The following is a 27,813-nucleotide window of genomic DNA, read 5'->3' on the forward strand; positions in this document are numbered from 1 at the left end:
TACAAAAATATTTTTATTTCCTTATTCTATAAGCTTTTGATTGATTTTTTTTTTTACTTTTTAAGCTTTGTTGTTAAAAATTAAGGCACAAAAATCCACATTAGCCTAGGCCTAGACAGGGTCAGGATAATCAATATCACTGTCTTCCATCTTCACATCTTCTCCCACTGGAAGGTCTTCAGGGGAATAAGCACACATGGAGCTGTCATCTCCTATAATAACAATGCATTCTGGAATACCTGCTGAAGGACCCGCCTGGGGCTCTTCTTGAGGAGGTGTCACTCTTTTCAGAAATATGTCCATGGTGGTTTGCTTGGCTTGTTTCTTTTTCTCATCATAAATTTGCTTGTAAGCCGATAATGCACCATGAACATTCCTCTCTATTAGTGAAAACCTTTCAGTGTTGGGGTCCATGTTTTCAAACTTTTTAAGGAGCTTGTTGAGTTCTGCAAAAGCTTCCGCTAAACCCTTCACTGTGAATTTTTTGGGGGATTCTTCCTCTTTTTCTTCTCTTGCCTCTTCTTCAGCTATGCGTTCCAGTTCCAGCAACTCCTCATTAGTCAATTCCTCAGGAACCACTTCTAGGAGCTCCTCAATGTCATCCTCGTCCACCCCCAGGTTAAAGGTGTCTGCCATCTCAACCACAGCCTTGTTGATTTTTGCAACCTCCTCATCCTTAACAAATCCTTGGAAGTCACGGACAAACCTCTTGAGTGTCTTCTTCCAGATGCCATTCATACACTCCTTGGTGACATCACTCCAAGCCCAAGCAAGGTTCTTGAGGCAGTCATAAATGTTGTAATCCTTCCAGAATTGCAGCAGTGTCTTCTCAGCGTCTTCCTCAGTTGCAACAATAGCCTGGGCAAAGATCCTCTTCAGGTAGTAGGCCTTAAAAGCTGCTATAACTCCTTGATCCATTGGTTGGATCAAAGAGGTGGTGTTTGGAGGGAGAAACACCACTTTGATATTGGGATGAAGATCACCAATAAAAGAAGGATGTCCAGGAGCATTATCAACAATAAGCAAAATCTTGAAAGATATGTTGTTCTCCAAACAGTACTTCTCCATTTCACTGGCATAGCAATTCAGGAGGGCATCTTGGAACAGAAGCTGCGTCATCCTTGACTTCTTATTGCTCCTATAGTACACTGGCAGTGTGTGTTTATTGATATGCTTGAAGGCCCTGGGGTTTTCGTTGTGCCAGATCACAAAGGGTTTCAATTTGTAGCCTGTGACATTGCCCCCAAGCAAGACTGTTATCCTGTCCTTAAAGGACTTGAAACCTGGCATTGACTTGGCCTCCTTATGAATGAAAGTCCTTTCAGGCATCCGTTTCCAGAACAGGGTGGTTTCATCCATGTTGAAGATTTGCTCTGGCAAGTAATTTTCCTCCACAATCAGCTTATCTAGAGTTTCCACAAATTCTTCAGCTGCCTTATCAGCAGTCGGAGACTCGCCACTCAATTTCACATTATGCAACGAATGACGATTCTTGAATCGTCGAAACCACCCAGAGCTAGCAGTAAATTCCACATCGTAGTCGGGTCTAGCCTTTTCTTTCAACATTGCAAACAAACTTCTTGCTTTGGCTGTGATCATCATGGTGCTGAGAGGGATGCCCTTCTGGGTCTTGTCTTCGATCCAGGCCATTAGAAGTTTCTCCATATCTGATATGGGGCCTTCTCGAACTTTTGTTAGTCTTGTCGCCTTCAATGAAGCGGATCCTTTAACTGCTTCCGTCACTTTGTTCTTGTTCTTCAAGATTGTGGCTATGGTGGAATGGGACATGCCCGACTGGCGAGCAATGGCCATCACTGGTTTTCCACCTTCATAGTCCTTAATCATTTTTAATTTTGTTTCCAGGTCTATCACTCGACGTGGCCTCTTACTGACAACATTAGCAGTGGATTTTGTACGCTTGGGGCCAGGAGGAAGAAAACAACACAAGATTAAATCAATCACAAGAGAAAAGGATACATTCAAGAGATGTGTGAGGTTGCTGCTGGTGTCACACAGCATACCGTTTTACAGAAAAGTTTTAATACTATAAGTCAGGGATCTCCAAACTTTTCAGTCAGAGGGTCGCATCAAATATCTGGCATGGTGTTGAGGGCTGGAAAAAAAAATTTAATATAAAATTTAATAGATACATTAGAGACGGAACTTAGATGAATGAATAAATGGGCTCAAATTTCCAGGATTTCTCCAAGCACCAACACTCACCACAGAAATAAAGCACATACTTAAATTGACTTCCATTTGCCAGGATTCCAAAAAAAAATCTGGGGCATTTAGTGGACCACTGTGAGATACAGGAAACCAGACTAGATGGGCCTTTGGCCTGATCCAACAGGGCTCTTCTTATGTTAACGCTAACCTGGGATCTTTGCAAGCAAGAATTATTGCCCTGTGTCTGAGATGTTGGTTAGAAAGTGGTGCATACACAAATGTGAGCAAGTCCAAGTTCTTGTTGCAGGAAGACTTCTGCTTCCCACTCTCCTGAAGGGCCTCACATGCTTGATTCCAAATTGAATGCAGATTGTTCCCCCATTTCTCTCACACCATGTTTCCCGTGGGCTGCCTTCTTTGATTTTTTCCTGTGTCTTGCCACAGGGCAATGGTTCTTTGTTAGATACAAAGGCAATGAACACACCAGTGAGTGAGGAACAACTTCCATTTATTAAAGCACGATGTGAATAACTTCAAGTTATCAAAGCAAGCTATCAGCAGAATACAAACAGTCTGAGCAATACCCATGTCCCTTCTGCTATGCTCTAGGAACACTCCTGCACACCTCTAAATTCTTCTCCAGCAACCAACTTCAACAGCCACCAGAGTGTGTAATGTCTTTCCTGAAGCCTGGGAAAGATATCCTTGATATCCACCAAGATATCCTTGGATAAGAATCTCTGAAGCTTTAAATACTGTTAAGGCTAGTGCCTATTGTTTACTGATGGTTCCAATTAATGATGTTTATAATTTATAAAAGTGTACTCACTTAGCTCTCACACCATTGTGCCGCCCACTGACCAGGTTTCTCTTTACTCAACTTTCTGAGAGAAGCAAAGTAGGTTCATCAAAGATACAGGAATAACAGGAAAGGAGACGGAGGTGAGGATTAGAGAGTGGTTGGCCGATAGGCAAGCAGGCAATTTCTCTCTCTCTCTCTCTCTCATTTTGAAGCGTTATTAGCCAAATGAGGATTAATAACAACTGCGCATAAATTATTTGGGGCAAGGGCTGCATTCTAGATTCAGTTTGCCATGCAGAATTACCTCATCTAAATTACGTCAAACATCAATTATTCTGTAGTGCCATCCTTCTGCACACATTGTGAAAAGGACAACCAACTCCTCGCCCTGAAGACTCGCACTCTAAAACACTGAGCCACATGCTATGGTGAGGGTTACAAAATCACAAGAGCGAAGGCCTTCCATCACAAGAATCACAAGAGTGAAGGCCTGCTTTGGCAGAGAATTGCTGTTGAAGCAGGACCAGCTATAAAGCGCTGGTCTGTTTTTACTCCTTATTTCTACTTTTCTCTCTCAGCCATGCCGAATGAAGTTTATTCATAATCCTGGCTAGCAACTCCCACCACCCCTGTGTGAATACTTGATAGCAAATTCCATTTTCATGACTGAACACTATGATCTGGTTCTCCCCCTTCCCAGCAATCATCTGAAGTGTTTCCCTTCCCCTCATTAGTTCCTTGTTGCGATTTTTTTCTTTGGTAACATAGCCACTGCATTGGCTCTTGTTATTATTGTTATTACTGTTATTCATGGTTTTTGATGCCAATAAAGGTTTATGGATGGATGGGAAGTGTTTCCCCACTACTCTTAACCAGCATTTTGGCATTCTTCTGGATGCATTTGGGTTCCTGGATTTACCCTGACACAGCTAAGTCAAAACAACATTTTAATACTCCCTCTCCCAATCTCCCTCTCACCAATCTTAAATTTTCTGAATTCATTTCCACAATTCCTGCTTGGACACGTGCTAAGAACATGTTCATATACTTCACTTGAACGTTGTACATTGGCACACCATCCTTTAAGAAGACAGAGATCTCACAGGATCCTTGACCAGAGACAATTCTACCACCCATTCAGCACACTCCACCAACATTCGGGCATCCTGCTTCACAGCAGTGGGCTCCACTATGAAACGTTCCACTGCTTCATCAAAGCAAGCTAATGACGAAGATTTGATGGAAGAACTCCAGTAGCGCAGCCTGCTATGGGTGCAAAGAAGGTTCCCAAGGCTCAGGACCTGGGGTTAGGAGCCCAGGTAGGAGAGACATTGTTCCCATTTAGCCAGATAGACTTGACAATCAGGATTGCCTTGGCTATAGTAGACCACAATCTCACACTTGCCTTTTCCACAGATCCACTGCATCATACTCTGGTCAGCAGCAATGGTAAGCAGGACATTGTTACACATGGTGTCACCAGTCTCAGTTTCTCCAAGGCAAGCTCCAGACAGGCAAAGAAGCTCACTATTAGGGTCCAGTTTGCTCCGCAGGGACAGCAAGGATGCCAAGTTGAGGTTTCCCAGTACGGTGGTCATTTTTCCCCACATCAATGCCCCCAGAGACTCAGCAGTGCCAGTTCAACCTCCATCCAGGGTGTAAATCTGAGATTTGAGATCCTGGACATAACAGAAGAAAATGTCAAAGGAGCCCCTGTTCTCCAAAATCTTCCTTGCCCCTTAGCCTCCAACTTGGCTCACAACCCTCCCTCCCCTCCCCCTCTCTGTATTTCTACTTTCCCATCACATAACCATGAATGGTATATGAGGTGGGCTCAAGAACTCACCAATTAAGAGGTTCCTCCGAAGTTATTCACTCTTCTGCATTTTCAAGCACTGACTGAGCTCTGGAGAAGCATTTCTGCAGCTTTTGTTCAATCATTTCTGCTGCTACTTAATGACATTACCTTATTATTTGCTTTCAGTTGTCTCTGCCACATTTCCAAGTCTAGGGTGGGGCAGCAGCTGCATTCAGACTGATCAATACAGCATAAATGCTTTTAGCTTTCCCAGCAGCATTTGCTTTCGAGATCCTTAATGCTTGTAGCTCACATCTGAAAATTTCCTACTTTGCCAACACCCATCTTAAATGTACACAGAATCTTAGATGAGGTCAAACCAGTGGTGATAGGATGACTTTGGATGTGTGTGTACCAGGAACTTGGGGGGGGGGGGAGGTGGGCGGGATATGAGATGGAACCAAAAGAGCTTGATTTAGCCTAAGTACTTGCTCTGTTAATTTCCCACTCATGTGTACAATTTTGGCCATGATTTAAAGTGCTGGCTTTGACTCAAGGCATAATCCCAAGAGGGAGATGGGCCAGCACAAGTCCCTTGCTCCAGGCCAGAGGTGTCACAAACGTGCCATAAGGCAACTTTGCACCACTGAGTGAGGAGGAAGGCCAGCCGAAGCCCTGCGGGCCAGTGCAAACAGTAAGCCTGTGCTGGCTGAGTGAGGCTGGCGAGGGGGCCTGGGGGCGTGGGGGTAGAGAGAAAAAAGAGGTATTTCTGGCTGGGGGGAGGGCGGGTAGTGGGCAGGCCCATGGGTGGGCTGCAGGTGAGTGGGGGGGCAGGGCCAGGATACGGCACTTGTACCGGATCCTAAACCCAGACTCGGGCAGCCTGGAGCACTGGATTTGCCCCATTGGGGCTGCTACAGTGTTACCTGGGGAAGCTCTGGGGGTGGGGGGAGGGTGGAAAGGAGGTGTTTCAGGGTGGGGGGAAGGTGGGTTGTGGGCAGGCCCATGGTCAGGCTGCTGGTGAGTAGGGGGTGGGGCCAGGATCCGGCACTTGTGAGAAGCTCCAGGCTGCACAGATCTGCCTCACCTCTTTAGCCCCATAACTGCCAGATCTTGGCTCCACCTCCCACTCCCTGCTCAGCTGCTCACTGTCCCACCCACTGACCGACCTCCCTCCACCCTGAAACACCTCCCTGCCTCCTCTCTGCCCTCCCCATGCCCTCCCACCTGTCAAGCTTGACCAGCGTGAACTCACCCTGCCCCAGGGCCCACATCGGCATGGTGCGCCAGCCTTTCTCCTCTGAGAGTGGCCGTAAAGCACTTTCACAACACTCATCGGCTGGTACAAGGGACATGGATTGCGCCCTAAGGCAGATAATGCCTCAGAATTATTTTTCCCCCATATACCATCCTGCAAAATAACCAGGCAAAACCAAAACAGGGAGCCCACTGCGAGGGAAGGGGTGATGTGCATTTGGTTTGGAGCCAGGTATGTGTGTCCTTTCAGGAGTCTGGGAAGTAGAACATACCCCTTTGTAGAGGCAACCTTTCCATATTTGCTTATTTCCATGTTTGCACCACTTTCCAATAAACCAACTTTTCAGATGGAGGACATATTGCCCAGCTTTCTTTTGAACTTGACAGCTTCTCCCTGACATGCTAGTTTTCTAAGGCTAGGGCCTCAAATAATGAATGGCTCCCTGTCCCAAAAGGGCTCACAATCTAAAAAGATGCAAAGAAAACCAGCAGACAGCCACTAGAAAAAACACTGCTGGGGTGAGGCGGGCGAGTTACTCTCCTTCTGCTAAAAAAAGAAGCACCCACTTGAAAAGTGCCTCTTACCCAGTTAGCAGGGGTTACCCTTGTTTTCTTATCCTAACCAACTGTTCTTTAAATACAGGTCGTCCCCCGTTATCTGCTGAGGTTTTGTTCCAAAACCCTAGTGGATTAAAAAAAATGTGTAGATAAAAAACAGTGAAAAAAATTGATTTAAAGACCCACTGCTCCTAATGGAATAAGGTTGTGCCTTGACATCCGCAGGGATTTGATTCTGGGATGCCCTGATGATACCATAAAATGCATTAAATAAAAGCAGTTGGAAAAACATTAAGAAATGCATCCTTTTACAATTGTGGTTTGAAAGTTTCTTACTGTTGTAGAGAAGCACCAGCAATTAGAACCTCTGCTTTTGCCTGACTCAGCTGACAAATGGCATGATCACTTGCATGACCGTCTCTCTACAACAGTAAGAAAAAGTTTTTTTAACTGATTTTAAAGGGATGCATTTTTCCCCTTTTCCAGGGATCGGCACATTCCTTCTCATTTGCATTGGCCAGCTTTTTTTTTTTTTTTTTTAACTTTCTACAGGTTGCAGGGAGCTCTGCAGAGAGCTGCATGGAGCTCCCATAAGAACAGCCCCACTGGATCAGGCCATAGGCCCATCTAGTCCAGCTTCCTGTATCTCACAGCGACCCACCAAATGCCCCAGGGAGCACACCAGATAACAAGAGACCTCATCCTGGTGCCCTCCCTTGCATCTAGCATTCTGACATAACCCATTTCTAAAATCAGGAGGTTGCGCATACACATCATGGCTTGTACCCCATAATGAATTTTTCCTCCAGAAACTTGTCCAATCCCCTTTTAAAGGCATCCAGGCCAGTCGCCATCACCACATCCTGTGGCAAAGAGTTCCACATCCCCTGCACCCTGGCAGCAGGTAAGGGACTGTAAAAACAAAGCCCCCTCCTCCCCCGCAGCAGCGCAAACCTGAGGATCATGTCACTGCTTGTTTTCCCCGCTCCCGCAAAGTCTTGTCTTCTGGCTCAAACTCCCAGTGAGTTTGAGATCCAGTGCTCTATCTGGAGCATACAGAGTTAAGCTTTAGAGGAGTCCCATTGTGGTCAATCCAGTTTACTCCCAGGAAAGTGTAATAGGACTGCCTCCTAGGGGTGCTGCCAACCCTATCTGGTGAATTCAAAATTAACAGCAGCAAATATATGGGGCAGATAACCATCACAATATGACTTTTATTAAAGAATTGAAAAAAAGACTTAAAAACAAGAGAAAGTACTTTGAATTCAATCTGTCATTTCTACAATTTGAAAACTGTGAGGAGACACCGTCCTTGCCACCAATTCATGTGCACTATAAATCATACTTTTCACCCCAAGAACACTTCCTTTGGTGCAGTCTGGGGCACATGTCCCCTAGTCAGATACCTGTCCCTGCAACAGCCTACAAGCAGTTGGAGCACACCACCTGTGAGACAGAGTGGGGTTTACAGGCAAATTTCCCACACAAGTCACATCTCCGGCTGGTTTTTTTATCCTCTGCCCTGGTGCAAATGACGCAGCGGCCAGTTTTGGGGGCGGTTTCTGCAGAGGGAGATGGAAAGCAATAACCCAGAGCGGTCAAGGTTGTTCTAATGGATTTGCTCAGATGCTGCTCATTCCGCATTCTCCTCCTCACGTGGCCGTCAATCAGTTCCTTCCCCAGACTTGCCAGGAATTTGCGCCTTCTCACATTTCTCGATTTCAGCTCCGGATGGCTGTGGATCCACAAGATATAGCTGGCCAAAGCAGCAACGTCCAACACGTTATAGAACAGCGCCATTGGCCACCTATTATTTGTCTGTCTGCAAGTGTACATCCGCGTAAGGCGGTCCAGATTCTCCACCCCGCTTTGGGTGGCATTATAATGTGCAACAATGTCAGGTTTCTTTTGATCTCCTTGCACCGCCATGTCGTGGTGCAGAGTAGACAGAAGCAGGATAGCTTGTCCTTTCTCGGGGACATAGGAAACGAGCGTATACGGTCCATGAAAACCAAAGATGGATGACAATAGTTCTCTGCATGGATGTGGCTGCATTTCAGGAGGGATTTCAGGCTTATTGTGTTGAAGGGCACCAACATAAGTCAAGTCTTTAGCTAACAAAGCTTCGGCCAGTTCAGAACTTGTGAAAAAGGTGCCCCCCACAACATTTCTTCCACTGTGGTACCAGGGCTGAACCAGTGTTGTCACCACATGGGAACCCAGGTCAGTCTCTAGAGGTGCTCCTGGCTCCTTACCCAGGTAAACCTCTCCTTTCAGGGGGTATGAGGTTTGAGCATCACAGCACCACCAAACCTTCAACCCATACTTGCTTGGCTTTCGGGGCATATATTGCCTAAAGGGGCAGCGACCTCTGAACCCAAGGAGCTGCTTATCAACAGTGATGTCTGTTCCTGGGGTGAACCATCTTGGAAGCTGCTGTACAAACAGAGTCCAGACGTTGCGAAATGCCGCCAATTTATCTGTGGCTCTCCGCTTGTCACGGGTTTGCTTGTTGTCGAACCTGATGTACCTGGTGAGGGCACGAAATCTGTTCAGGCTCATTGTTGCCCTGAAGTGAGGGCGCCCTGAAGATGCATCCCACAGTTCCTCCAAGGTTTCGTGACGCGCATGATAAACCCCTGCCAGGAGCAGAAGGCCAATGTATGCCTTCAACTCTGCTAGGTCCACGGCCTTCCATGCTTTGACCTTATCAGGGTTCCATTCATTCCATAGCCTGAATGCACGTTCTGCTTCTCTGTTTGTCTCACGTACAATGAGGTGTAGAATCTCCTCTGTAATAAACAGTTCAAACATTTCCCTAACTGAACCTCTGAGTGAGTCACACCTTGGCCCTGTGCTTCCTGCTATTCTCTGGGAAAGGGGCTGTGGATTTCTGTACCACTCCTTTCCATTTCTGCCTCTCATGATGTCACCATCATTGCTCTCTCCAGCTGCATGAGAAAGATGACCAGCAGAACATACAACTGCAGCCACCTGACCTCTCCTTCTGTGGCCTCCTGTATCACTTTGGGTGTGGGGTGTGTCTCTTCCACGTACAGATGGAGCTACAGGCTGTTCTTCATCTGTGGATGTTGCAGATGAAATTTCAGAAGGAACATGGTCTTCTGGTTCAGAGCAGCTTTCGGTGGCTGGCACATATTCGTCATTCTCACCTGCCCCAGAGGAGGTGTCATTGTTTTCCTCGCTGTCACTGCTCTCAAAGACTCTCTTCAGAGCTTTCCTGGCAAACAAAGTACTTTCCCGTGACTGCAAAACAAACAAAACATAGCCCTGAGTACAGAGTTTTGGATACAGGCAGAAATTCTGTGGAGCGATCATGCCCTTTTGCCAAAAGAATGGCACCAGCACCAGTTTTCCCATGGTTGGACATCTGACTTTCCCATGCAGCAGGGAACATCTCCAAATCTCTAGATGTACATACAGTCAATTCTCGTTATCCGCTGGGGTTAGGTTTCTGAAAAACCCAGCGGATGCTAGATCAGCAGGTAATGAATCACTGATCCTATGAGAAAAATCGGGTTAGGTTCCAATGGACCCTGTTTGCTATACACTCTACAAATTTTTTGACCCAGAATCTTACCTTGAAGTCTATGGGCTGGGTGATAGTGAGGGCAACTCAATATCTGATGCTTCCTCCTCTGTGCTGGCTATCCCTTAACTCATTAAAGGTTGTGGCAATGGCAATTTTTTCTTTCCAACTGGCATAAAGAACTGTGCCAGTGTTTGCCACAATTTCCATCACAGTTCTTTTAGCATGTGGACAAAATATACCCTTAGATTTACATTTAAACTTGTGGCTGAGTTCCACTGAGGGATCTGGATATCCTTGAAAGCCTGGTTGAACAATGAAGCCCACTTCTCAAGTTTTGCTATGGTGAGCGTGACAATTTTTAGAGCAGCTTCCTTATCATCATGGTCGTCATCATCAACATCGCTGTCAACATCAACCTCTTTAGCCATAGCATCCAATTCCTCATTGGTAAGCTTGATGGCAGGTTGCATCAATTTCAGCAGCATCCTGCATGTCATCCATTTCTTTGTGCTAAGCTGATAGTTTGCCCATTGTTTTCTATTTGTGAATTGACACCTTGAAAGCCTTTGAAGTTGGTGACACACTGCAGCCAGGTGTTTTTTGCAACAATTGTTTACTGTAGCCAGAGAAACTTTTTCCCATGCTACTTTCACATAGTCCAACACATCACGGATGATGGACTTCCAAAAATCCATTATTGTGGAGACATGGTTCACATCCAAATGCTGACACACATTACACTAGAACGCCTGGGTATAATGGCTTTTGAAAGCCTTACTAATGCCTTGGTCCAGTGGCTGGAGGACAGAAACGGTGTTTGGGGGCATGAAAAAGACTTCAACATTTGGGTGGGCATTTTCAAAGTCCTAACGAATGCAAGCAGGCGCATTGTCCAATATCAGTAGAACCTTGAATGCAAAGTTCTTTCTTGTGACATATTGTTCTACTGCAGGAATGAAGTGTTTCTTGAACCAGTTCCAAAAAAAATCTCAGCAGTCATGCAGGCTTTGCAGTTCCGTTTCCTGAGGGTGGCTCAGATTTTTTCCTTATCAAGCCATGTGGATTTTGAACCCTGTACACCATCAAAGGCCTGCATTTGAAGTCACCTCCAGCGTTCGCGCAGAAAAGCAAGATGGCACAACCTTTAAATGCATTAAAGCCATGCACTTCGGAGGCATTTTTTAAAATGTAGGTATGATTGCCTGTTTGGTTGTAAAATAAACCTGATTTACGTGTGTTAAATACCTGCTCAAGTAGGTACCCTTTCTCCTGGATGAGGTTAGGCAGGACTTACAAATTCTCCAATTGCTTCCCCATCTCCTGAACCAGCCTCACTGGAAAGTTTTACATTTTCAAACCTGTATCTGTTTTTAAAATGTGCAAGTCAAGCCAGTCAGCACTGACAGAAAATGGTGTCACATTTTCCTGATTTTCAGTGACATGTTTATAAATGTGTTTGGCTTTGAGCCTTATACTAGTGGTATACACAACACTTTTCTTCTGGCCAACCATCTCATTTATCAATTTCCTAAGCTGCTTTTCTATTTTTTCCATGGCTTCATCAGAAACCACTGAAGTCACTTTAGCACTTTCTGGAGCAAATTCACACACAGATTTACGAATATCATCTTCCTTTTTGGTGGGTCAAACAGACAGCTGATTCATTTACACCAAATTGCCTGCCTATGGATGCTACTGATTTTCCAGAACGAAGCAAGTTAAGCACATGAATCTTATCCATTAAGCTCATCACAATGCGTTTCTACTTAGGAGTACTTGCTAACACACTTTCATTACCACTATGCTTTGCTGCCATCGTAAGCCAGAGTATAGAGTGCTGAAACAGAATAAACCACTTCTTAATAAGCCATGAGAACAACTCATGGTCTTTGGGAGACCAGCCAAAACAAACAATGCAGGCCAAGGTAATGTAGGTTTCCCATAGGCCAAAGAAACCACTGCTCTGTGGGACAACACACACTATCAAAAGTATCCTAGAGAGACTCTAAGAACCTAAGACTAGCCGTTTGACTAAACCAAAAGAGTCTGGTCAATTGACCAGCCAAAAATTATCATGCACCTGTCATCTATTTGAAAACACTCATTTAAATACAGTAAACTGCAATAGAGGGACTTATGCTAAAACTTGATACTTAGTACATTTTTATTGTGCCCTTCTTCTAAAGCAATCACTGCTGCATCCATCCTCCTCCTCTCATGTGTTTTAATTCTCACAGCAGCCTGTAGGTTAGAATAATCACTATCGCTTTTTTTGTTCACCCTCACACTTATGGAAAGACCAGGACTGCACCCATTTGCCCTGTCCCCTGCAGCCCAGCCATACTCCCCAGGCAAGTGCATATTCAGAGTTGGTCTGAAAGGAATAAAGTTGTGCACATAGATGGCTCTTCCATGCACAGAGTTTGGGCCTTTTGAGACAAACCCTGAATACGCAAGCACGCAACTTGGAGTGGGCACAGTCACTGGGTGCACCAGCACCCAAGGGTATGGCTAGTGGGCATCTTCCAGCTTCTCTGTCCCACATTCACTGAAAGCAGGCAGGAGTGTTCTGAAAAGCACAGTCCAATCTAAATTCATCCAGTGAGCTTCATGATTGAGGATATGAACTGAGATCTCCTCAATCCAGAGCCAATCTTGTATCCAGTATACCACATTGTTATGACTTTTTGTTATGGAACAATTTCTAACTCTAGCAAATTAATTGTTATTTAATTCCTAACAACATTATGCAAATATAAAAGGAACTGTATGTGAATGGAATCCAAGAGCCTGAACAGTTCTTCTTGGCCTTCATCCTGGAAGCCCAGAGAATGCACAGACAGTTGCCATTTTGTTGAAAATAGCATTTAACAGGTAACACACAGCAACTTTACAAGAGAAAAATTACATTTTAAATGCAGCTATTGTACGGTTTCAGTGCAAGGCAGGGAAAGTCTGCTCTCTTCCTAGAGCAATGGAGAGACCCATAAAAAAAAGAATGTAGACACCCACAAAAACACCTGTGAGAACAACGTACACATGCAAGAAAAATGTGGACAAAAGAACAACATGGAGAACCATGGCCATGAAGAGATCACAAATGCTGCGACACAAACAACACTTTTGTTCCAGCGGAGAAGTGAATCCGCTTTGGGTCCCCATAGGAGGAGAAAAGCAGGATAAATATACAGTTAACTAAATAATAAATAAATCTGCAGGAACGGAGTGCGTGTTAAAACGAGAATTGACTGTACACATAAACCCTTTTCAGTCATTCCAGATCTGTGAATTTGTGAATAAGAGTGCAAGGGAACATGCACAAGCTATCGATCCACAGGATCACACACGAATCACCATAAGAACAAAATAAGAGCCTGGTTGGATCAGGCCAAAAGTCCATCTAGGCGAGACTCCTGTATCTCATAGTGGCCCACCAGATGCCTTAGGGAGCACACAAGACAACAAGAGACCTGCATCCTGGTGCCCCCCCTTGCATCTGGCATTCTGAGGTAAAAAAAAAAAAAGGCCAAAAAAAGGGTGACACTCACTGCCACTGGGTCGGGAGGTTTATGCAGGGGTAAGGAGATTTAAATCCCCTTTCCCTGCTGAAACTTCCTGCTTCCCCCCCCCCCTTGCTGGACATAGCGTGTCCATTTTTGGTGCAGCTGCCCCATCAAGGGGGGAAAGGACAGGACTGGGCTCTTAGGGTTGACCTCTGGCTGAAATGTTTTGCCCCAGACAGTGCATGCATACAGTCTTTCTCCTAAATGGATTCTGTCACATGCAATGAGCTCTAAATTATAAGTGAAGCTTTTACAATGAATGGAGCAAAACTATGGTTTTCCCTTCTGGGGGTTCTTTCATGTGCAGTCCAGCCAATGTACGACTAACATAGCTATCCAAGACACAGTGCTTTCTCCCCCCCCCCCCCACTGTGGCTTCTCTCATGTTCAACAAAGAAAGATTCGTGTTCTACATCTGTGTGTTTTAAGTCCACAGCCTGGTATGTGCATTTTCCCAGGTGTGAGAAGACTACCCTCTTGAAATTTGCCTTTGACTTTCCCAAAACACTGTATAGTTACCATTCTCCTCCCATGGTGTTTTCTCTGCTGTACTGGTGTTTTGCTTGGAACCTCTGTGAAGTTGTCTTGCTGTGGACACTGTGAAACATTCTCCATGGTGATTTCCAGTGATGTCCCACTGGATTCCATGTGCCTAGTGCTTTCGAGCAAAGAACTATTTTCCACTTTCACACGCCCCATGCCTGTTGGAAGAAACAGAGGATAATTACAGAAGGAATATTGGACATTTTTGAAACAGGATAAGAAACCTAAAATATGCCTATTCATGGGTTTATTTTTACAGGCTTAGTGCAACCATCATCTAGTTGCCTCTTCTTGGTGAGCAGTCGTAACTTATTGGTAGATATGCATTTACGCATGTGCATGCTGAGAATCTCTGTTCAGTCCCCAACATCCACTATTCAAAAGAGAAGTTCAAGAAGTAGATCTCCTTCAAGAAGGCCTTCTTTTGCTGAAGACTGTGGAAAGTGACTGCCAGATAAGCAAGCAGAACTGCAGTCACAGAGGGGGTATCCTCTGGGATATTCCAGGCCCCTCCTTCAATGTTCAGTTTTTACTAAGTTTGCAGAAACTAAATGGATCAATGGCCTTACGCAGCAGAATGCATCTTCGTATTTCTGGTGCTTGGGCATTAGGTCCCAGATACCAAAGAAAGATGCACAACAACAAAGTAGATGCAATGAGACATAGTGAGAGCTACGACTGGCCAATCTGTATCACACATTGCTACGTTTCATAACAGTGTTGGGACACCAGGCTGTGTTCTGTTGTACTAGATGTATTTTTGTCTTCCATCCATCTTAACAGCACTTACCTAACAATGCTTTATTGTCTTCCAACCCCTGGTAATCCTGGATCCATGGCTCCTCTTCTGGCTCGGACTTTATCGGCACCTCTGGAAACCCTGAACAAGAGAAGGCTGTGAGAAGGATGTGTGATGCTGGATAGCCACCAGCTTCTGTGCAATCAAAACCCAGTGTTTTGCCCAATATCTAATGGTTGACTCAAGTCAGCACACATGCTCCTCTCTGTGTATAATTTTATAAACCTCTATCATGATTCCCCTCCTCCCACATTAGAAAAAACCAAGCTGAACAGCCCAACTTTTAGCCTTTTCAGATAGGAAAAGCATTCCATCCCCTGAACATTTTGGTTCTATTTCTTTCCACCTTTTCCAGCTGCAGGACATTATTTTAAAGGTGACCAGAACCATTTACAGAATAAAAAATACAGTGAACAATGCTCACCTGAAGGGGCATCTGGGAAGGACTTGTTTTCTTTAGATGTCTTGGCATCCAGGGCCCATGTTTCCTCTTCATGTTCAAGCTTTATGATCACATCAGGAAACCCTGATCAGAAGATGTAAAAGGAGGAGGTAAGACCTGATTAGCAATGTTGAGTGGTTATGGACAAAACATTATTATTCTGGTGGCAATGAATTAGCTGTGATCTGATGTAGCTTCCTTTCCCTCCAACACCTGCTATTCCAAAATTCATGGCTCCTCCCCTTCGTGAAGCCAGGAGATCAAGTCAACATTTGAGAACCAGAAAGCCTGCCCACAGACAAAAGAAACTGATGCAATGGAATTTGCCATGTGCACAAAAAAGAACAAACAAACCCAACTCAGACTGTACTTAAAAAGAGGTGAAATTTTTATTGCTTGGAAAGAGGGTTGGTCTAACCCAGTGATTATCAGCAAGTGTACAGTGGCACACTGATGTACTGCAAATGGTCCACAAGTGTACTGTGGGAGTTTGGGGGGGGGGTTATTTATTAGTAGAGCCATTGGGGGATGTGAGCCCCCCCACCAGCAGTGCAGTGTGCCTTGTCAATTATAAAAAAACTGATGGTGTGCCTTGACAATTTCAGTGCACTGTGAGATGAAAAAGGTTGAAAATCACTGGTCTAGTGATTCACTCCGTTCCAGTGATTTTCACTCCGAAAATCACTCCATTAGGGGTGTCAAACATATGGCCTGCAGGCTGAATGTGGTCCCTGGAAGCAATTTCTCCAGCCCCTATTATAATTGGGCTCTCCCAGCTTGATAATTGGACTCTCTTATGTCTTGAAAATATGAACAAGATTTGCACATTTTCCCTTATTTGCAGTTAATGAGTTTCTATGTGAGAACAAAGTGCTTGTTTCTGGCTATCATCTGCTTAACGATGTCACTTTCTGCTTAGTGATATCACTTCTGGCCCTCATCAGGTATCATGAATGCTAACTTTGGCCCTCTGTATGAAACAAGTTTGACACCCCTGCTCTAAGTGGAAAGTTTGCATGAGTTACACACAGCTGCTAGAGAGTCAGAAAGGTCAGCCTGAATAAATGGAATGAAGGATGTCTGATGGGCCATGCTCACAAAGATCAGAAAGCTAGCAGCCAGCCATGTAAAAAGAAATCTAGATTTCTATTAAAGGAAGGAGATAGTCATAGAGCGAGAGAACAAAGTCAGGCAAAATCCACAGTGCCTACATATTCTTAACAGGTTAACCCTCATTATCCAGGTTACCGTGTGTCAAAACACAAGATCAGACAGGACATATCTACAGCATAGAAAAAGAATATTATAAGTGTCAAATCTCAGTCTGGGAGTCAAATGTGGTTCATGGGCCTCTCCTGCTAGGTCCTATCTAACACGAGCACTTTACTCAAGAACTTGGAGAGTGCCTACCAGTCAGAGAAGTTGAATACAGGACTGTGGCCTCACCCCTCCCCACGTTCCAGGCTCTTCTATAAATTCTCAGCCTTCATTAAGAAAGTCAGGCCTAAGGGATTCTGCCATGAGTTGAGTTGTGCAAGACACAGGACAAATGGCAGAAGCAAGCTTTTTTCTTTTTAAAGCCTTTTGCTTACCATGCCTCTGAAGGCCACAGCGGTTTCGACAGAATGTGAAAAGGAAGCTCTCACACTGACACAGGGCCATTCCCTGGTGCATTTGGGGGGGGGAGCAACTGATCGGAGCTGGCCCTGGACACATTATCAATGTTTTGAGCTCTGTTACAGTTGCAGCTGTCCTCAGAGGTGCCAAGAGAAAGAAAGAAGAATCCCCCCAAATAATAAATGCAAGCCCCTACTCTGAAGAAGGTGATTGCCATTTGTTTGCAAGGATTCCTTGCATAAACACAAGGAACTTGGATTGTATTTCTTTAACCAGCATGTGATTAATCTGTGGAACTCCTTGCCACAAGATGTGGTAATGGTGTCTGTCCTACACACTTTTAAAAGGGGATTGGACAGATTTATGGAGGAAAAGTCCATCACAGGTTACAAGCCATGAGAAGGAGGCCATCTCTGAATGCCAGATGCAAGGGAGTGGCCACATGATATAAGTATCTTGTTATGTACTCCCTGAGACATCTAGTAGGCCACTGTGAGATACAGGAAGCTGGACTAGATGGGCATTTGGCCTGATCCAGGAGGGTTTTTCTTATGTTCTTTCTCATGCAAACCTCTTGTGCGAACTCTAAAATGGCCTTTCTATGAATACAGGAGCCCTTCCACACATGGAAGGATACCAACCCTAGCTTTTACCTTATGGAGAATCAATCTGGTTCTTGTAAAATTATTATCCGACTCACCCCAAAATTTCAGACTACAGTTCCGGTTAGAAAGTTCAATAATCTGGGTCAGCTTCATACATTCATAGCATGTTGGGCAATCTGGTGGCAAATTTCAGGAGCGGGTACAGAGGACAGTGCACTACCAAGAAGAAAGATAAAACATCAGAGGCATATGGGAATGTGTGCATTTTCATTTTCTAACCTGAGCTGTGGTTTAGAGGCATGCCCTTTTCTTCCAAGACTGGTTGACCTGAAATCCACGGCTCTTCTCCTCGCCGAAGTTGAGAGATCAATTTGGGCATGAGCAGCGGAGGTCCTGCAAAAAAAAAAAAAAAGGTGGTCATCCCAGTTGTTATTTAGAACAGGGAGTTTAGATTTCCCTGCTCAGCTGTCAATGGTGACTTCTGAACAAAGTGTTTTGCACAGAGTTCTTCTACATTTTACGAGGCTAAACCTGAACAGCTTGCAGAAAGGATAGCTCGAGGAAATAAAGAATAATGAATGGGTTTCTGAAGGGGCAGGGGTGGAAAGTGGCTACTTACACGCCTGGCCAACACTCTAATAGCTCATATAGTTATTGAAAATCTACTCAAATTGAGCCTAAAATGCACTTTTTTTGTTCTATCAACTGGATACAGTCAGTTGTGTGCAGTGGTTAGAATACTGGACTTAGACATGAGACCTGAATTCAAAATCAGGATCAGCCACGCAGTTCCTAGTATATACAAACAATCCCTTCACACAAATTCCAAAGCCAGTGGATCCTTTTAGATCTGGTTGGTATTGACAATAAGCAGGAACTGCCATAAACTGAAATTTATTGACATTCACCATGTCACTGGATCTCCATGCCAACAGTTCTTCAGTGTTGTTCGAATGTTTTATCATTCAAATGTGCTAGAAGTTTCCCCAGCCAATTCAGGAAACAAAAGAGACCCTCTGGCCTTGGTTTTGTCAATTGCCGGGGGTTCATGCATGAGGAGGCTAGGAAGTGCACGCATGAAGAGGCCTGCGAAAGTAGAGGTGGGGGGAGACTGCAAAAGCCATCCTTACCTACAGAGGCCACATTCTCATAGTTCTCCTGCATGACAGCCTGGTACAATGCTCTTTGGTCAGAAGTCAACAGAGCTCACTGGTTCTTTGTGAAATACACAGCCACATCCCCAAATGTCACTTGGCCCTAAAGGAAAAAGCAAAGAGTTCCCTACTTAGTATGAGGATAGAGCCTGGGATTGGGGCAAAGTGGTCATTTTGACAGATTAGGACTGGAGTCCTAATCCAAATCTCTATTTAGCAATGAAGCTCATGGGCTGGATGCTGCAGCTGTGGCAGCCTGCTTTGGCAAAGGGTTGAACACGACAATCTTGTAGGTCTCTTTCAACTCCATGATTCTGTGAGAATGACTTTGGATCAGACATCTCTCAGCCTTACCCATCTCACAGGGGTTTGCGAGGATAAAATTGGAGGACAAGTGACCCTGTACTGGACCACCCTGACCTCCTTAGATGAAGGATAATTAATAAATAAATAAATAAATAAATAAATAAATATCCTCTGCTACTGCCCCAGCAAGGATTCACTCACTCACAGACTCCTTCCATCCACCTGTTCCCACTGCTAAAGCAGAAGATTTGTCTCCATCCATTAGGGCTACCACACTATTTTCTCCCTGATCCTTCAAACAGCTTTTGTGGCATCTTTGAGACAAGCAGAAAAATGAAATACAGGCATTTGGGATATGCATAAAGTACATTTTGCCTTTCTACCATCTCAACAGAAATTAGATCCATAGATATAGGAACCCAGGCTACCTTTCTCAGCAATGCCATCTCCCTTTCCTCAGGAGGTGGGCAGCCTTGGAAGTTGCTTTACAGTCTGTGAGGGTTAGTAAGAACAAGGGGAGGATTTCAGGAGGGGTTCTTCTGAAGCATGATGGAGTTACAAACCCCACTGATGTCCTTCCACAAACTCCACTGCTTCCCAAAACTAACTTAAATTCACTCTTCTGTAGGCATCAGCAATCCCAGGTGTTCTAAGGAACACACAATTTCCTCTCAAGCTTTTATAGCTCTTACTACCATTCTGAGAATAGCCATCAATAATTAACCACAAGAGAAGGCTAGTCTGTATTTCTAAGGCAGTAATCTGCATTTCTAAGCCTCCGGAGTGCTAATCAGTGCTGTCAGGACTTCTGAGAGCTCAAACCTACCTTTTCAAGCTAGCAGCCAGCCTTGCAAAAATATAAAATCTGAATTTTTTTTTTATAAAAGTCAGGTTTTGTATATGTGTGTGTGTGCAGAGAGAGAATGTCTTTAGACAGGCTATTTTGCATGTTCCTGTTGGGTCAATGTATGGTCAGTTTCACAATACGGCAGAAATTTTTTGCCAGAAAATTTGAGTGAAATGGCAAGTTGAGTGTTTGTTTCAGAATTAACATACTACATGTACCTTTTTACCAATACTTAGCAGTTTTGTGTTTTTGTTTTTTGTTTTTTTTTTAAGATGTTGTTAACACACTTTATCTCATTTGTGGACAGGTGCCTAATTTGTTAAAGAAACAGGTTGATTATACACTTATTTCCCATGCAAAGGTCTTTTCAGGTTCTAATTCTTACCAAACTAACCAATCCATTTCTGGGGATAAAAATCTTTTCTATCTGGGGGAACCTGCTGGGGTGGTAAAAGCACCCCAGGAACAAACCAAGTGTTAATAACATGGAAGTAAAGAGAATATTCCTTATAGTCCAGCAGAAAATTCCTGAGTTTGAGTGGAGAAAAAGAAAAATTCCAAAGCTAAACTACACACACACATCCTTTAAAAGGTATTTTCCTCTCACCAAAGGGACTAAAAGAAATAAAAATCTGTACAAAGAAGGAGCTAAGAATAAAATGGTTATCAGTTGACTGGGAAAAAGGAAGAAAAAAATCCAGATGGAAACTACTGTTCAGTTTTTAATGATCTCACTATTCATCTGACATGAATGTCTGACCATGGACTTGCTGGTAGCCAGCTCCCCCAATGAAATGGCTGGCAATGGCATCAGTAACATGCCTCATTGATAAATTAAAGTAACATGCCTCATTGATAAATTAAAGATCAATAAGTCACCGGGCCCTGATGGCATACACCCAAGGGTTATTAAGGAATTGAAGAATGAAGTTGCAGATCTCTTGACTAAGGTATGCAACTTGTCCCTCAAAACGGCCATGGTGCCAGAAGATTGGAGGATAGCAAATGTCACGCCTATTTTTAAAAAGGGAAAGAGGGGGGACCCGGGAAACTATAGGCCGGTCAGCCTAACATCCATACCGGGTAAGATGGTGGAATGCCTCATCAAAGATAGGATCTCAAAACACATAGACGGACAGGCCTTGCTGAGGGAGAGTCAGCATGGCTTCTGTAAGGGTAAGTCTTGCCTCACAAACCTTATAGAATTCTTTGAAAAGGTCAACAGGCATGTGGATGCGGGAGAACCCGTGGACATTATATATCTGGACTTTCAGAAGGCGTTTGACACGGTCCCTCACCAAAGGCTACTGAAAAAACTCCACAGTCAGGGAATTAGAGGACAGGTCCTCTTGTGGATTGAGAACTGGTTGGAGGCCAGGAAGCAGAGAGTGGGTGTCAATGGGCAATTTTCACAATGGAGAGAGGTGAAAAGCGGTGTGCCCCAAGGATCTGTCCTGGGACCGGTGCTTTTCAACCTCTTCATAAATGACCTGGAGACAGGATTGAGCAGTGAAGTGGCTAAGTTTGCAGATGACACCAAACTTTTCCGAGTGGTAAAGACCAGAAGTGCTTGTGAGGAGCTCCAGAAGGATCTCTCCAGACTGGCAGAATGGGCAGCAAAATGGCAGATGCGCTTCAATGTCAGTAAGTGTAAAGTCATGCACATTGGGGCAAAAAATCAAAACTTTAGATATAGGCTGATGGGTTCTGAGCTGTCTGTGACAGATCAGGAGAGAGATCTTGGGGTGGTGGTGGACAGGTCGATGAAAGTGTCGACCCAATGTGCGGCGGCAGTGAAGAAGGCCAATTCTATGCTTGGGATCATTAGGAAGGGTATTGAGAACAAAACGGTTAGTATTATAATGCCGTTGTACAAATCTATGGTAAGGCCACACCTGGAGTATTGTGTCCAGTTCTGGTCGCCGCATCTCAAAAAAGACATAGTGGAAATGGAAAAGGTGCAAAAGAGAGCAACTAAGATGATTACGGGGCTGGGGCACCTTCCTTATGAGGAAAGGCTACGGCGTTTGGGCCTCTTCAGCCTAGAAAAGAGACGCTTGAGGGGGGACATGATTGAGACATACAAAATTATGCAGGGGATGGACAGAGTGGATAGGGAGATGCTCTTTACACTCTCACATAATACCAGAACCAGGGGACATCCACTAAAATTGAGTGTTGGGCGGGTTAGGACAGACAAAAGAAAATATTTCTTTACTCAGCGCGTGGTCGGTCTGTGGAACTCCTTGCCACAGGATGTGGTGCTGGCGTCTAGCCTAGACGCCTTTAAAAGGGGATTGGATGAGTTTCTGGAGGAAAAATCCATTATGGGGTACAAGCCATGATGTGTATGCGCAACCTCCTGATTTTAGGAATGGGTTAAGTCAGAATGCCAGATGTAGGGGAGAGCACCAGGATGAGGTCTCTTGTTATCTGGTGTGCTCCCTGGGGCATTTGGTGGGCCGCTGTGAGATACAGGAAGCTGGACTAGATGGGCCTATGGCCTGATCCAGTGGGGCTGTTCTTATGTTCTTATGTTCTTAACATGCTATGGGATCTCACCACCACCCAAGATCCAGAGGCTGTGGTGTCACTGGGCAGCTTGGACAGAGCCTTGGCAAGCAGACTGTTGCTGGTGCAGCACCATGGGAGTTGCCTGAGTCGGGTGCAAATGGGACCATGCTGCTTCCGGTTTGGGACTTGGCTGTGCCTGCACAATCCTGCTCTACCTCAGAGGTGGCCATCAATGATCTGGTGGCTGGGTGGCCATCAATGATGGCTGGGTGGCCATCAATGATCATGGAGACGAGGGTGTGTGCAGGCTTGTGTGTGGCCACCTTGGGATGGGAAGGGGTGGAATACGCAGTGGGGCTTCATGGCAAGGATAAAAGGCCTTGTCACAGAAAGGCAAAAACTGTGTAACAGCAAAGTATAGGCCTCTTCCTGAAACCATATTAACTGCCTGGAACCATGCTGGCCTGACACAGCTGTGAGAAAGTTGTAAATTGGGACATTCCTGAGGAGCTATCATCTGGGAGGGATGCGGGAGCAGCCGGCCCTCATCTCTAAGAGATAGCAGTTCCCAGAGTGGCTGATTGGCCAAGGACACCTTGATTGCAGATCCATTCCAGTTGCAGGTTTCAGGTTAGGAGGGGTGATCCTCCATGAGTGAATGGCCTGACTGCATGTCCACCACTAGAACATTCGACTGATCTCTAATTGGCTGTTGAGCTCCAGTATAAGAATCACCTGTTAGGAAACTCCTTTGTCTTAGTTCTTCTCTGGCCTGAGCTTTGACCATGCTGTTCCTAAATAGATGATACTGACCGTGGTAGGGCTGGTTGGTGGATTGAGATTTAGGTGAGTGATAGTCTTAGTGTTAGGAGTTAGTTTTTATTATTTTAATTTTGGTGTGCATTGTATGTTCTCTTTAAATTCCTAAATCTATGCCTAAGTAAAGTGCCTGTCTTATGTTATTTTCTATCCTTTAATAAATCCTATCTATTTACAGCTGTGCATATTATTGGAATTACAGAAGGGGGAAATTAGAGGCAAATGGGACTGGCTTCCAGTGACTTGCTCTTATTCACATACCTTGATGCTCAAAAGCACAACAAAGATACACATAAGGAGGCAGTCAGGTCTCCCATAGCCTGCAGCAGAATGTATGTTTACACAACAAAGAGGCTTTTAAACTATTTCTGCCCCTATGCAACAGGGATCAAATGTGTACACTTGTGGGCTGGGCAGAAATGGGTTAATGCAAAGAGGCAACAATCTGTTTTCAGTAGCCTGTGCAGCTGGCAGGGAGTGTCTGCTTATACAACAAAGGCACTAGATTGGGATGAATGGTCACTTAATGACCAAATTGCATAATAATCAATGTATCCTATGTGACTCACACCTGTATATATTCCATGTGGAATTATAACCCAAGTGAAACTGATAACCTGCACTTGGGGTATGAAAGAAGGTTGCTTCATTTTTTTTTATTTTTGGCAGTCAAAGTGACCCTGAATGGTGTTAATTAGCTTTTCACAATGCTGCTATCAATGATTAACTACAAGACATAGTTTGCATTTCAAAGCCAGTACAGCAATCTGCATTTCTAAACCTCAGAAGTGCTAAAAGAGTGCTGGCAGAGGTTTTGAGGGCTCAAATGATTGTTTTCAAGGTCAGGAAGCTACCAACCAGCCTTGCAAAAAGATACATCAAAATTATTTCTAAGAAAAGGATAGAGCATCTTTACTCTACAGCAGGGGTGTCCAAAGTTTTTGGCAGGAGGGCCACATCAGCTCTCTGACAATGTGTGGGCCTCCCCCCCCCCCCCGGAAAAAGAATTAATTTACATTTAAAATTTGAATAAATTTACATAAGTTGACATAAATGAATATATTAAAGATGAACTTGTATGAATGAATAAAAGTCTTGTAATAGCTCAAGGCCTATAAAAGACCTTGCACAAAGTAAGGCTGGCCTTTCCTTTGCTGCCGCTACTGCATCACAAACGTGAAATAGCAAGCAGTGGAGGTAGCCCTCACCCCACAGCTCCCGTGAGAGGTCAAACAGTTGCCCTCATGCTGAGATCAGTTGCATCGGGCCAGAGCGGGCTCCAACAAATCTCTGCAGGGCCAGAGGCTCATTGAAGACTGGGGGCTCCCTGAGGGCCTCATGGAGAGACCTCGAGGGCCGCAAGTGGCCCCAGAGCTGGGGTTTGGGCACCCCTGCTCTACAGTCTAGAGCAGTGTTTCTCAAACTGTGGGTCAGGACTCACCAGGTGGGTTGTGAGCCCATTTAAGGTGGGTCCCCATTCATTTCAATATTTTATTTTTAATCTATTAGACTTGATGCTCCCATGGTATGTGACTGCATTTGGGGAAATGTTACAGACCTGTAGTTTTAACAAGCTGCTATGTATATTCTGGTGAGTCATGACAGATTCTCATTCTAAAAAGTGGGTCCTAGTGTTAAATGGGTGAGAACCACTTGTATAGAGACCAGGAGAAGTGGTCTGCAAGGTCTCAGGAAAAAATCACCTTTGATCACTTCCAGCATCTTGTCAAGCAAGCGCTCCCTCATGGACCACCAAAGAGGGTGGAGAATAGACTGTCCACAGCTGGTTCCGATGTGCTGGCTATGGGTGTTCCATTCTCCACCCTTTCTGATGGTCCTGTGGGGGAGACTCACTTGGGAGATGCTTCCCCATGGACCACCAGAAAGGGTGGAGACTGCGCACAGTGGCATTGCATGTAGTCCACAACTATTCTAATTCTTGCCTCAGTGATTCATGGGCTCCTAAAGCTTGGGAACCACTGCTGTAGATGCACACAAAGTCCATCTTGAGCAGGATCGCTTTGTCTGATGGGGTCTAGTCAGTTTCACAGCAGACAAGCTAAGAAAATAGAAATTACAAAGTTGTCTCAAAATAACTTCATTCAGATCCGCCTCCCCTTTTTCTTCTTCAGTACCAAAAACTTACTGGGGGGGAGGGCAAGATAATTTGTCAGTTTAAGATTGGACTACACTGATGATGAACTAATAATTACCACTGCTGGGCCTCTTTTTCCTTTGTCTTCCTTAATTCTCCTTTTTCCTCCTCCTCAGTGGGTCCTCAATTTGCTAGCTCTCAGAGCCTACATGCAAAATTGAAACAAAGAGGTGGGTATGAAACAAACATATCAATGGCAGTGATATGGAGTAGAAAGAGTAAACACTGATATCCCACTCTGTCAGGGGCTTATCTGAAGCTCTGGTAGTTCTCTTCTACATAGGAGAATATGCAAAATGCAACAGAGTTATGTCCTCCTTGACATCCCCTGAGGTTCTGTAAATCTTTCCCATTAGCAAAAGAAAGTTAATGCTGAGATCCCAGTCTGAAATTGATTTCCTGCCTGGTTGCAGTGCAGATTAGCCTTTTATTAGAGACTGTTTAAAGTTTACAAATAAGGGAAAGGCCATAGTAGCAAATAGAGGCTCCTGAAACACAGTTATATGCATTGGGAAGGAATTGGTGATCACAAATACTTTCAGGCATGGTAGGTAAATCTTCTTTAGGGGGGTGAAATATATTCTTTTTTGAACAACCAAATAACTTTGGAGATGCAAAATGCACAAATCTATTAAAAAAGCAAATAAATGCATACATAAATTCTTTGAAAGCCAGCATTTTGCAGTGGCTACAGCTTCAGGAAGTCCTGGGTTCCAGTTCTTGCTCTGCCATGAAGCTATAATGGATAACCTCAGACAGCACTATCTCTCTGACTGCACACTGTTCAGAGGGGGAACATACACTCTGCCCTGGGCATGTTGGAGGAAAGGTGAGAGGAATAACATGTGATAAAGTGGGATACTCCAAAAATACAATTTACTGCAGATTAAATCTCAGGGTCACTTCCCATCCCTTCCTTAATATCATTCACACAACCCCATTCATCCACTCTCTTTTCAGGCTTCCTTTTCAGAAATATATTCTGATCTCCCTTTCTTCAGCAGCCCCTTCCCTATTCTTGACTCAACTCCAACCTGCCATGCCAATAAAACTTCCCAGACTTTTTTTATGTCAGCTCATTTGCTCTCACTCGTGGGCTCTCTCTCTCTCTCTCTCTCTCTCTCTCTCACACACACACACACACACACACACACACACACACACACACACACCTGCAAGCAGGAGCCACAAAACCTCCTTCCCACCACAAGATCTGCCCATGGGACTTGCAGCCACAGGTGAAGAGTTGGGAGCATATACTTCCTCATTTGCTCCTCTGAACACCTTGCATACATTTCTCCCTACACAAGAGGAGCCCTGAATCATATTAAGCCCACCAGATTCCTCAGGGAGTACACAAGACAAGAGGAGACCTGCATCCTGGTGCAGAAGAAGAGCCCTGCTGGCTGCTGCTGAGGCCAAAGGCCCATCTAGTCCAGTTTCCTGCATCTCACAGTGGCCCACCAGATACTGCAGGGAGCGCACTAGACACCTGTATCCTGTTACCACTCCCTGGAACCTGGCATTCTGAGATAGCCTACTTCGAAAACCAGGAGGTTGCACATACCCATCATGGCTTGTAACCTGTGATGGACTTTTCCTCCAGAAATCTGTCCAATCCCCTTTCAAAGGCAGCTAGGCCAGATGCCATCCCCACATCCTGTGGCAAGGAGTTCCACAGACCAACCACACGCTGGGTCAAGAAATATTTTCTTCTGACTGTCCTAATTCTCCCAACACCCAATTTTAGTGGGTGTCCCCTGGTTCTGGTGTTGTGTGAGAGGGAAAAGAGCATCTCTCTATCCAGGGTATCCATCACCATATCCTGCGGCAAGGAGTTCCGCAGACTAATTACACGCCGGGTCAAGAAATATTTTCCTCTGTCTGTCCTAAGTCTTCCAACGCCCAATTTCAGTGGATGTCCCCTGGAGCTGCGGGAGAGGGAAAAGAGCATCTCTGTTTCCAGTCTATCCATCCCCTGCATCACTTTGTATGCCTTCATCATACCCCCCCTTCCTCCTCCTCGCTTTGTTTTTCCTGCAGTCTCCGCTCACCTGCGCCAGTGATGCTCTTCTGGGCTTCTACCATCAATCCCAGGAACGCGATCGAGTCAAAGGAACCGGGCTGGATCTGAGCGCAGGGAAAGTCACTTCCCGGTGGCTGCTGCTGCTCCTGCGCCTTCCTCCGGGAACGCCTCCTCCTCCTCGCCCCCTGACCCGATCGAGGTAAGCGAGGATTCATTGGCCGTCCCAGAGCACATGGATGCAGCCAGTGGATGTGGCTGGCTGCTGCATCGGCTGGAGACTCCAGCC

General features: G+C 44.9%; 1 protein-coding gene across 4 annotated transcripts; it reads right to left on the minus strand.

Moving 5' to 3' along the window:
* On the minus strand, nucleotides 1-27,669 carry LOC136638488 (tigger transposable element-derived protein 1-like). Of its 4 annotated transcripts, XM_066612528.1 has the most exons (8): nucleotides 27,556-27,669; nucleotides 25,560-25,646; nucleotides 18,837-18,963; nucleotides 17,986-18,099; nucleotides 15,467-15,568; nucleotides 15,034-15,123; nucleotides 14,220-14,401; nucleotides 7,766-9,851 (listed from the first exon to the last, which is right to left on the minus strand). In XM_066612528.1, the coding sequence occupies exons 3-8, from the start codon at nucleotides 18,868-18,870 to the stop codon at nucleotides 8,007-8,009; spliced, it is 2,367 nt and encodes a 788-aa protein (XP_066468625.1). In that variant the 5' UTR covers nucleotides 18,871-18,963; nucleotides 25,560-25,646; nucleotides 27,556-27,669; the 3' UTR covers nucleotides 7,766-8,006. The 4 variants fall into 4 exon arrangements, with proteins under 4 accessions (XP_066468626.1, XP_066468627.1, XP_066468625.1 ...); XM_066612529.1 differs by lacking the exons at nucleotides 7,766-9,851; nucleotides 25,560-25,646 and adding an exon at nucleotides 1-1,917; XM_066612527.1 differs by lacking the exon at nucleotides 25,560-25,646.
* Nucleotides 27,670-27,813: the final 144 nt, after the last annotated feature.

The sequence above is a fragment of the Tiliqua scincoides genome, chromosome 2 (genome assembly GCF_035046505.1).
Source record: "Tiliqua scincoides isolate rTilSci1 chromosome 2, rTilSci1.hap2, whole genome shotgun sequence".
Classification (NCBI taxonomy): domain Eukaryota; kingdom Metazoa; phylum Chordata; class Lepidosauria; order Squamata; family Scincidae; genus Tiliqua; species Tiliqua scincoides.

What these genes read in the sequence shown, in the direction of transcription:
- LOC136638488 (XM_066612527.1), bottom strand. Translation starts at nt 18,870, where the DNA reads ATGCAGGAGAACTATGAGAATGTGGCCTCTGTAG. An exon ending in AGACAATAAAGCATTGTTAG is followed by an intron (nt 14,402 to 15,033) that starts GTAAGTGCTGTT and finishes TTCTTCCAACAG; the next exon opens with GCATGGGGCGTGTGAAAGTG. An exon ending in AACACCATGGGAGGAGAATG is followed by an intron (nt 9,852 to 14,219) that starts GTAACTATACAG and finishes TTTGTTTTGCAG; the next exon opens with TCACGGGAAAGTACTTTGTT.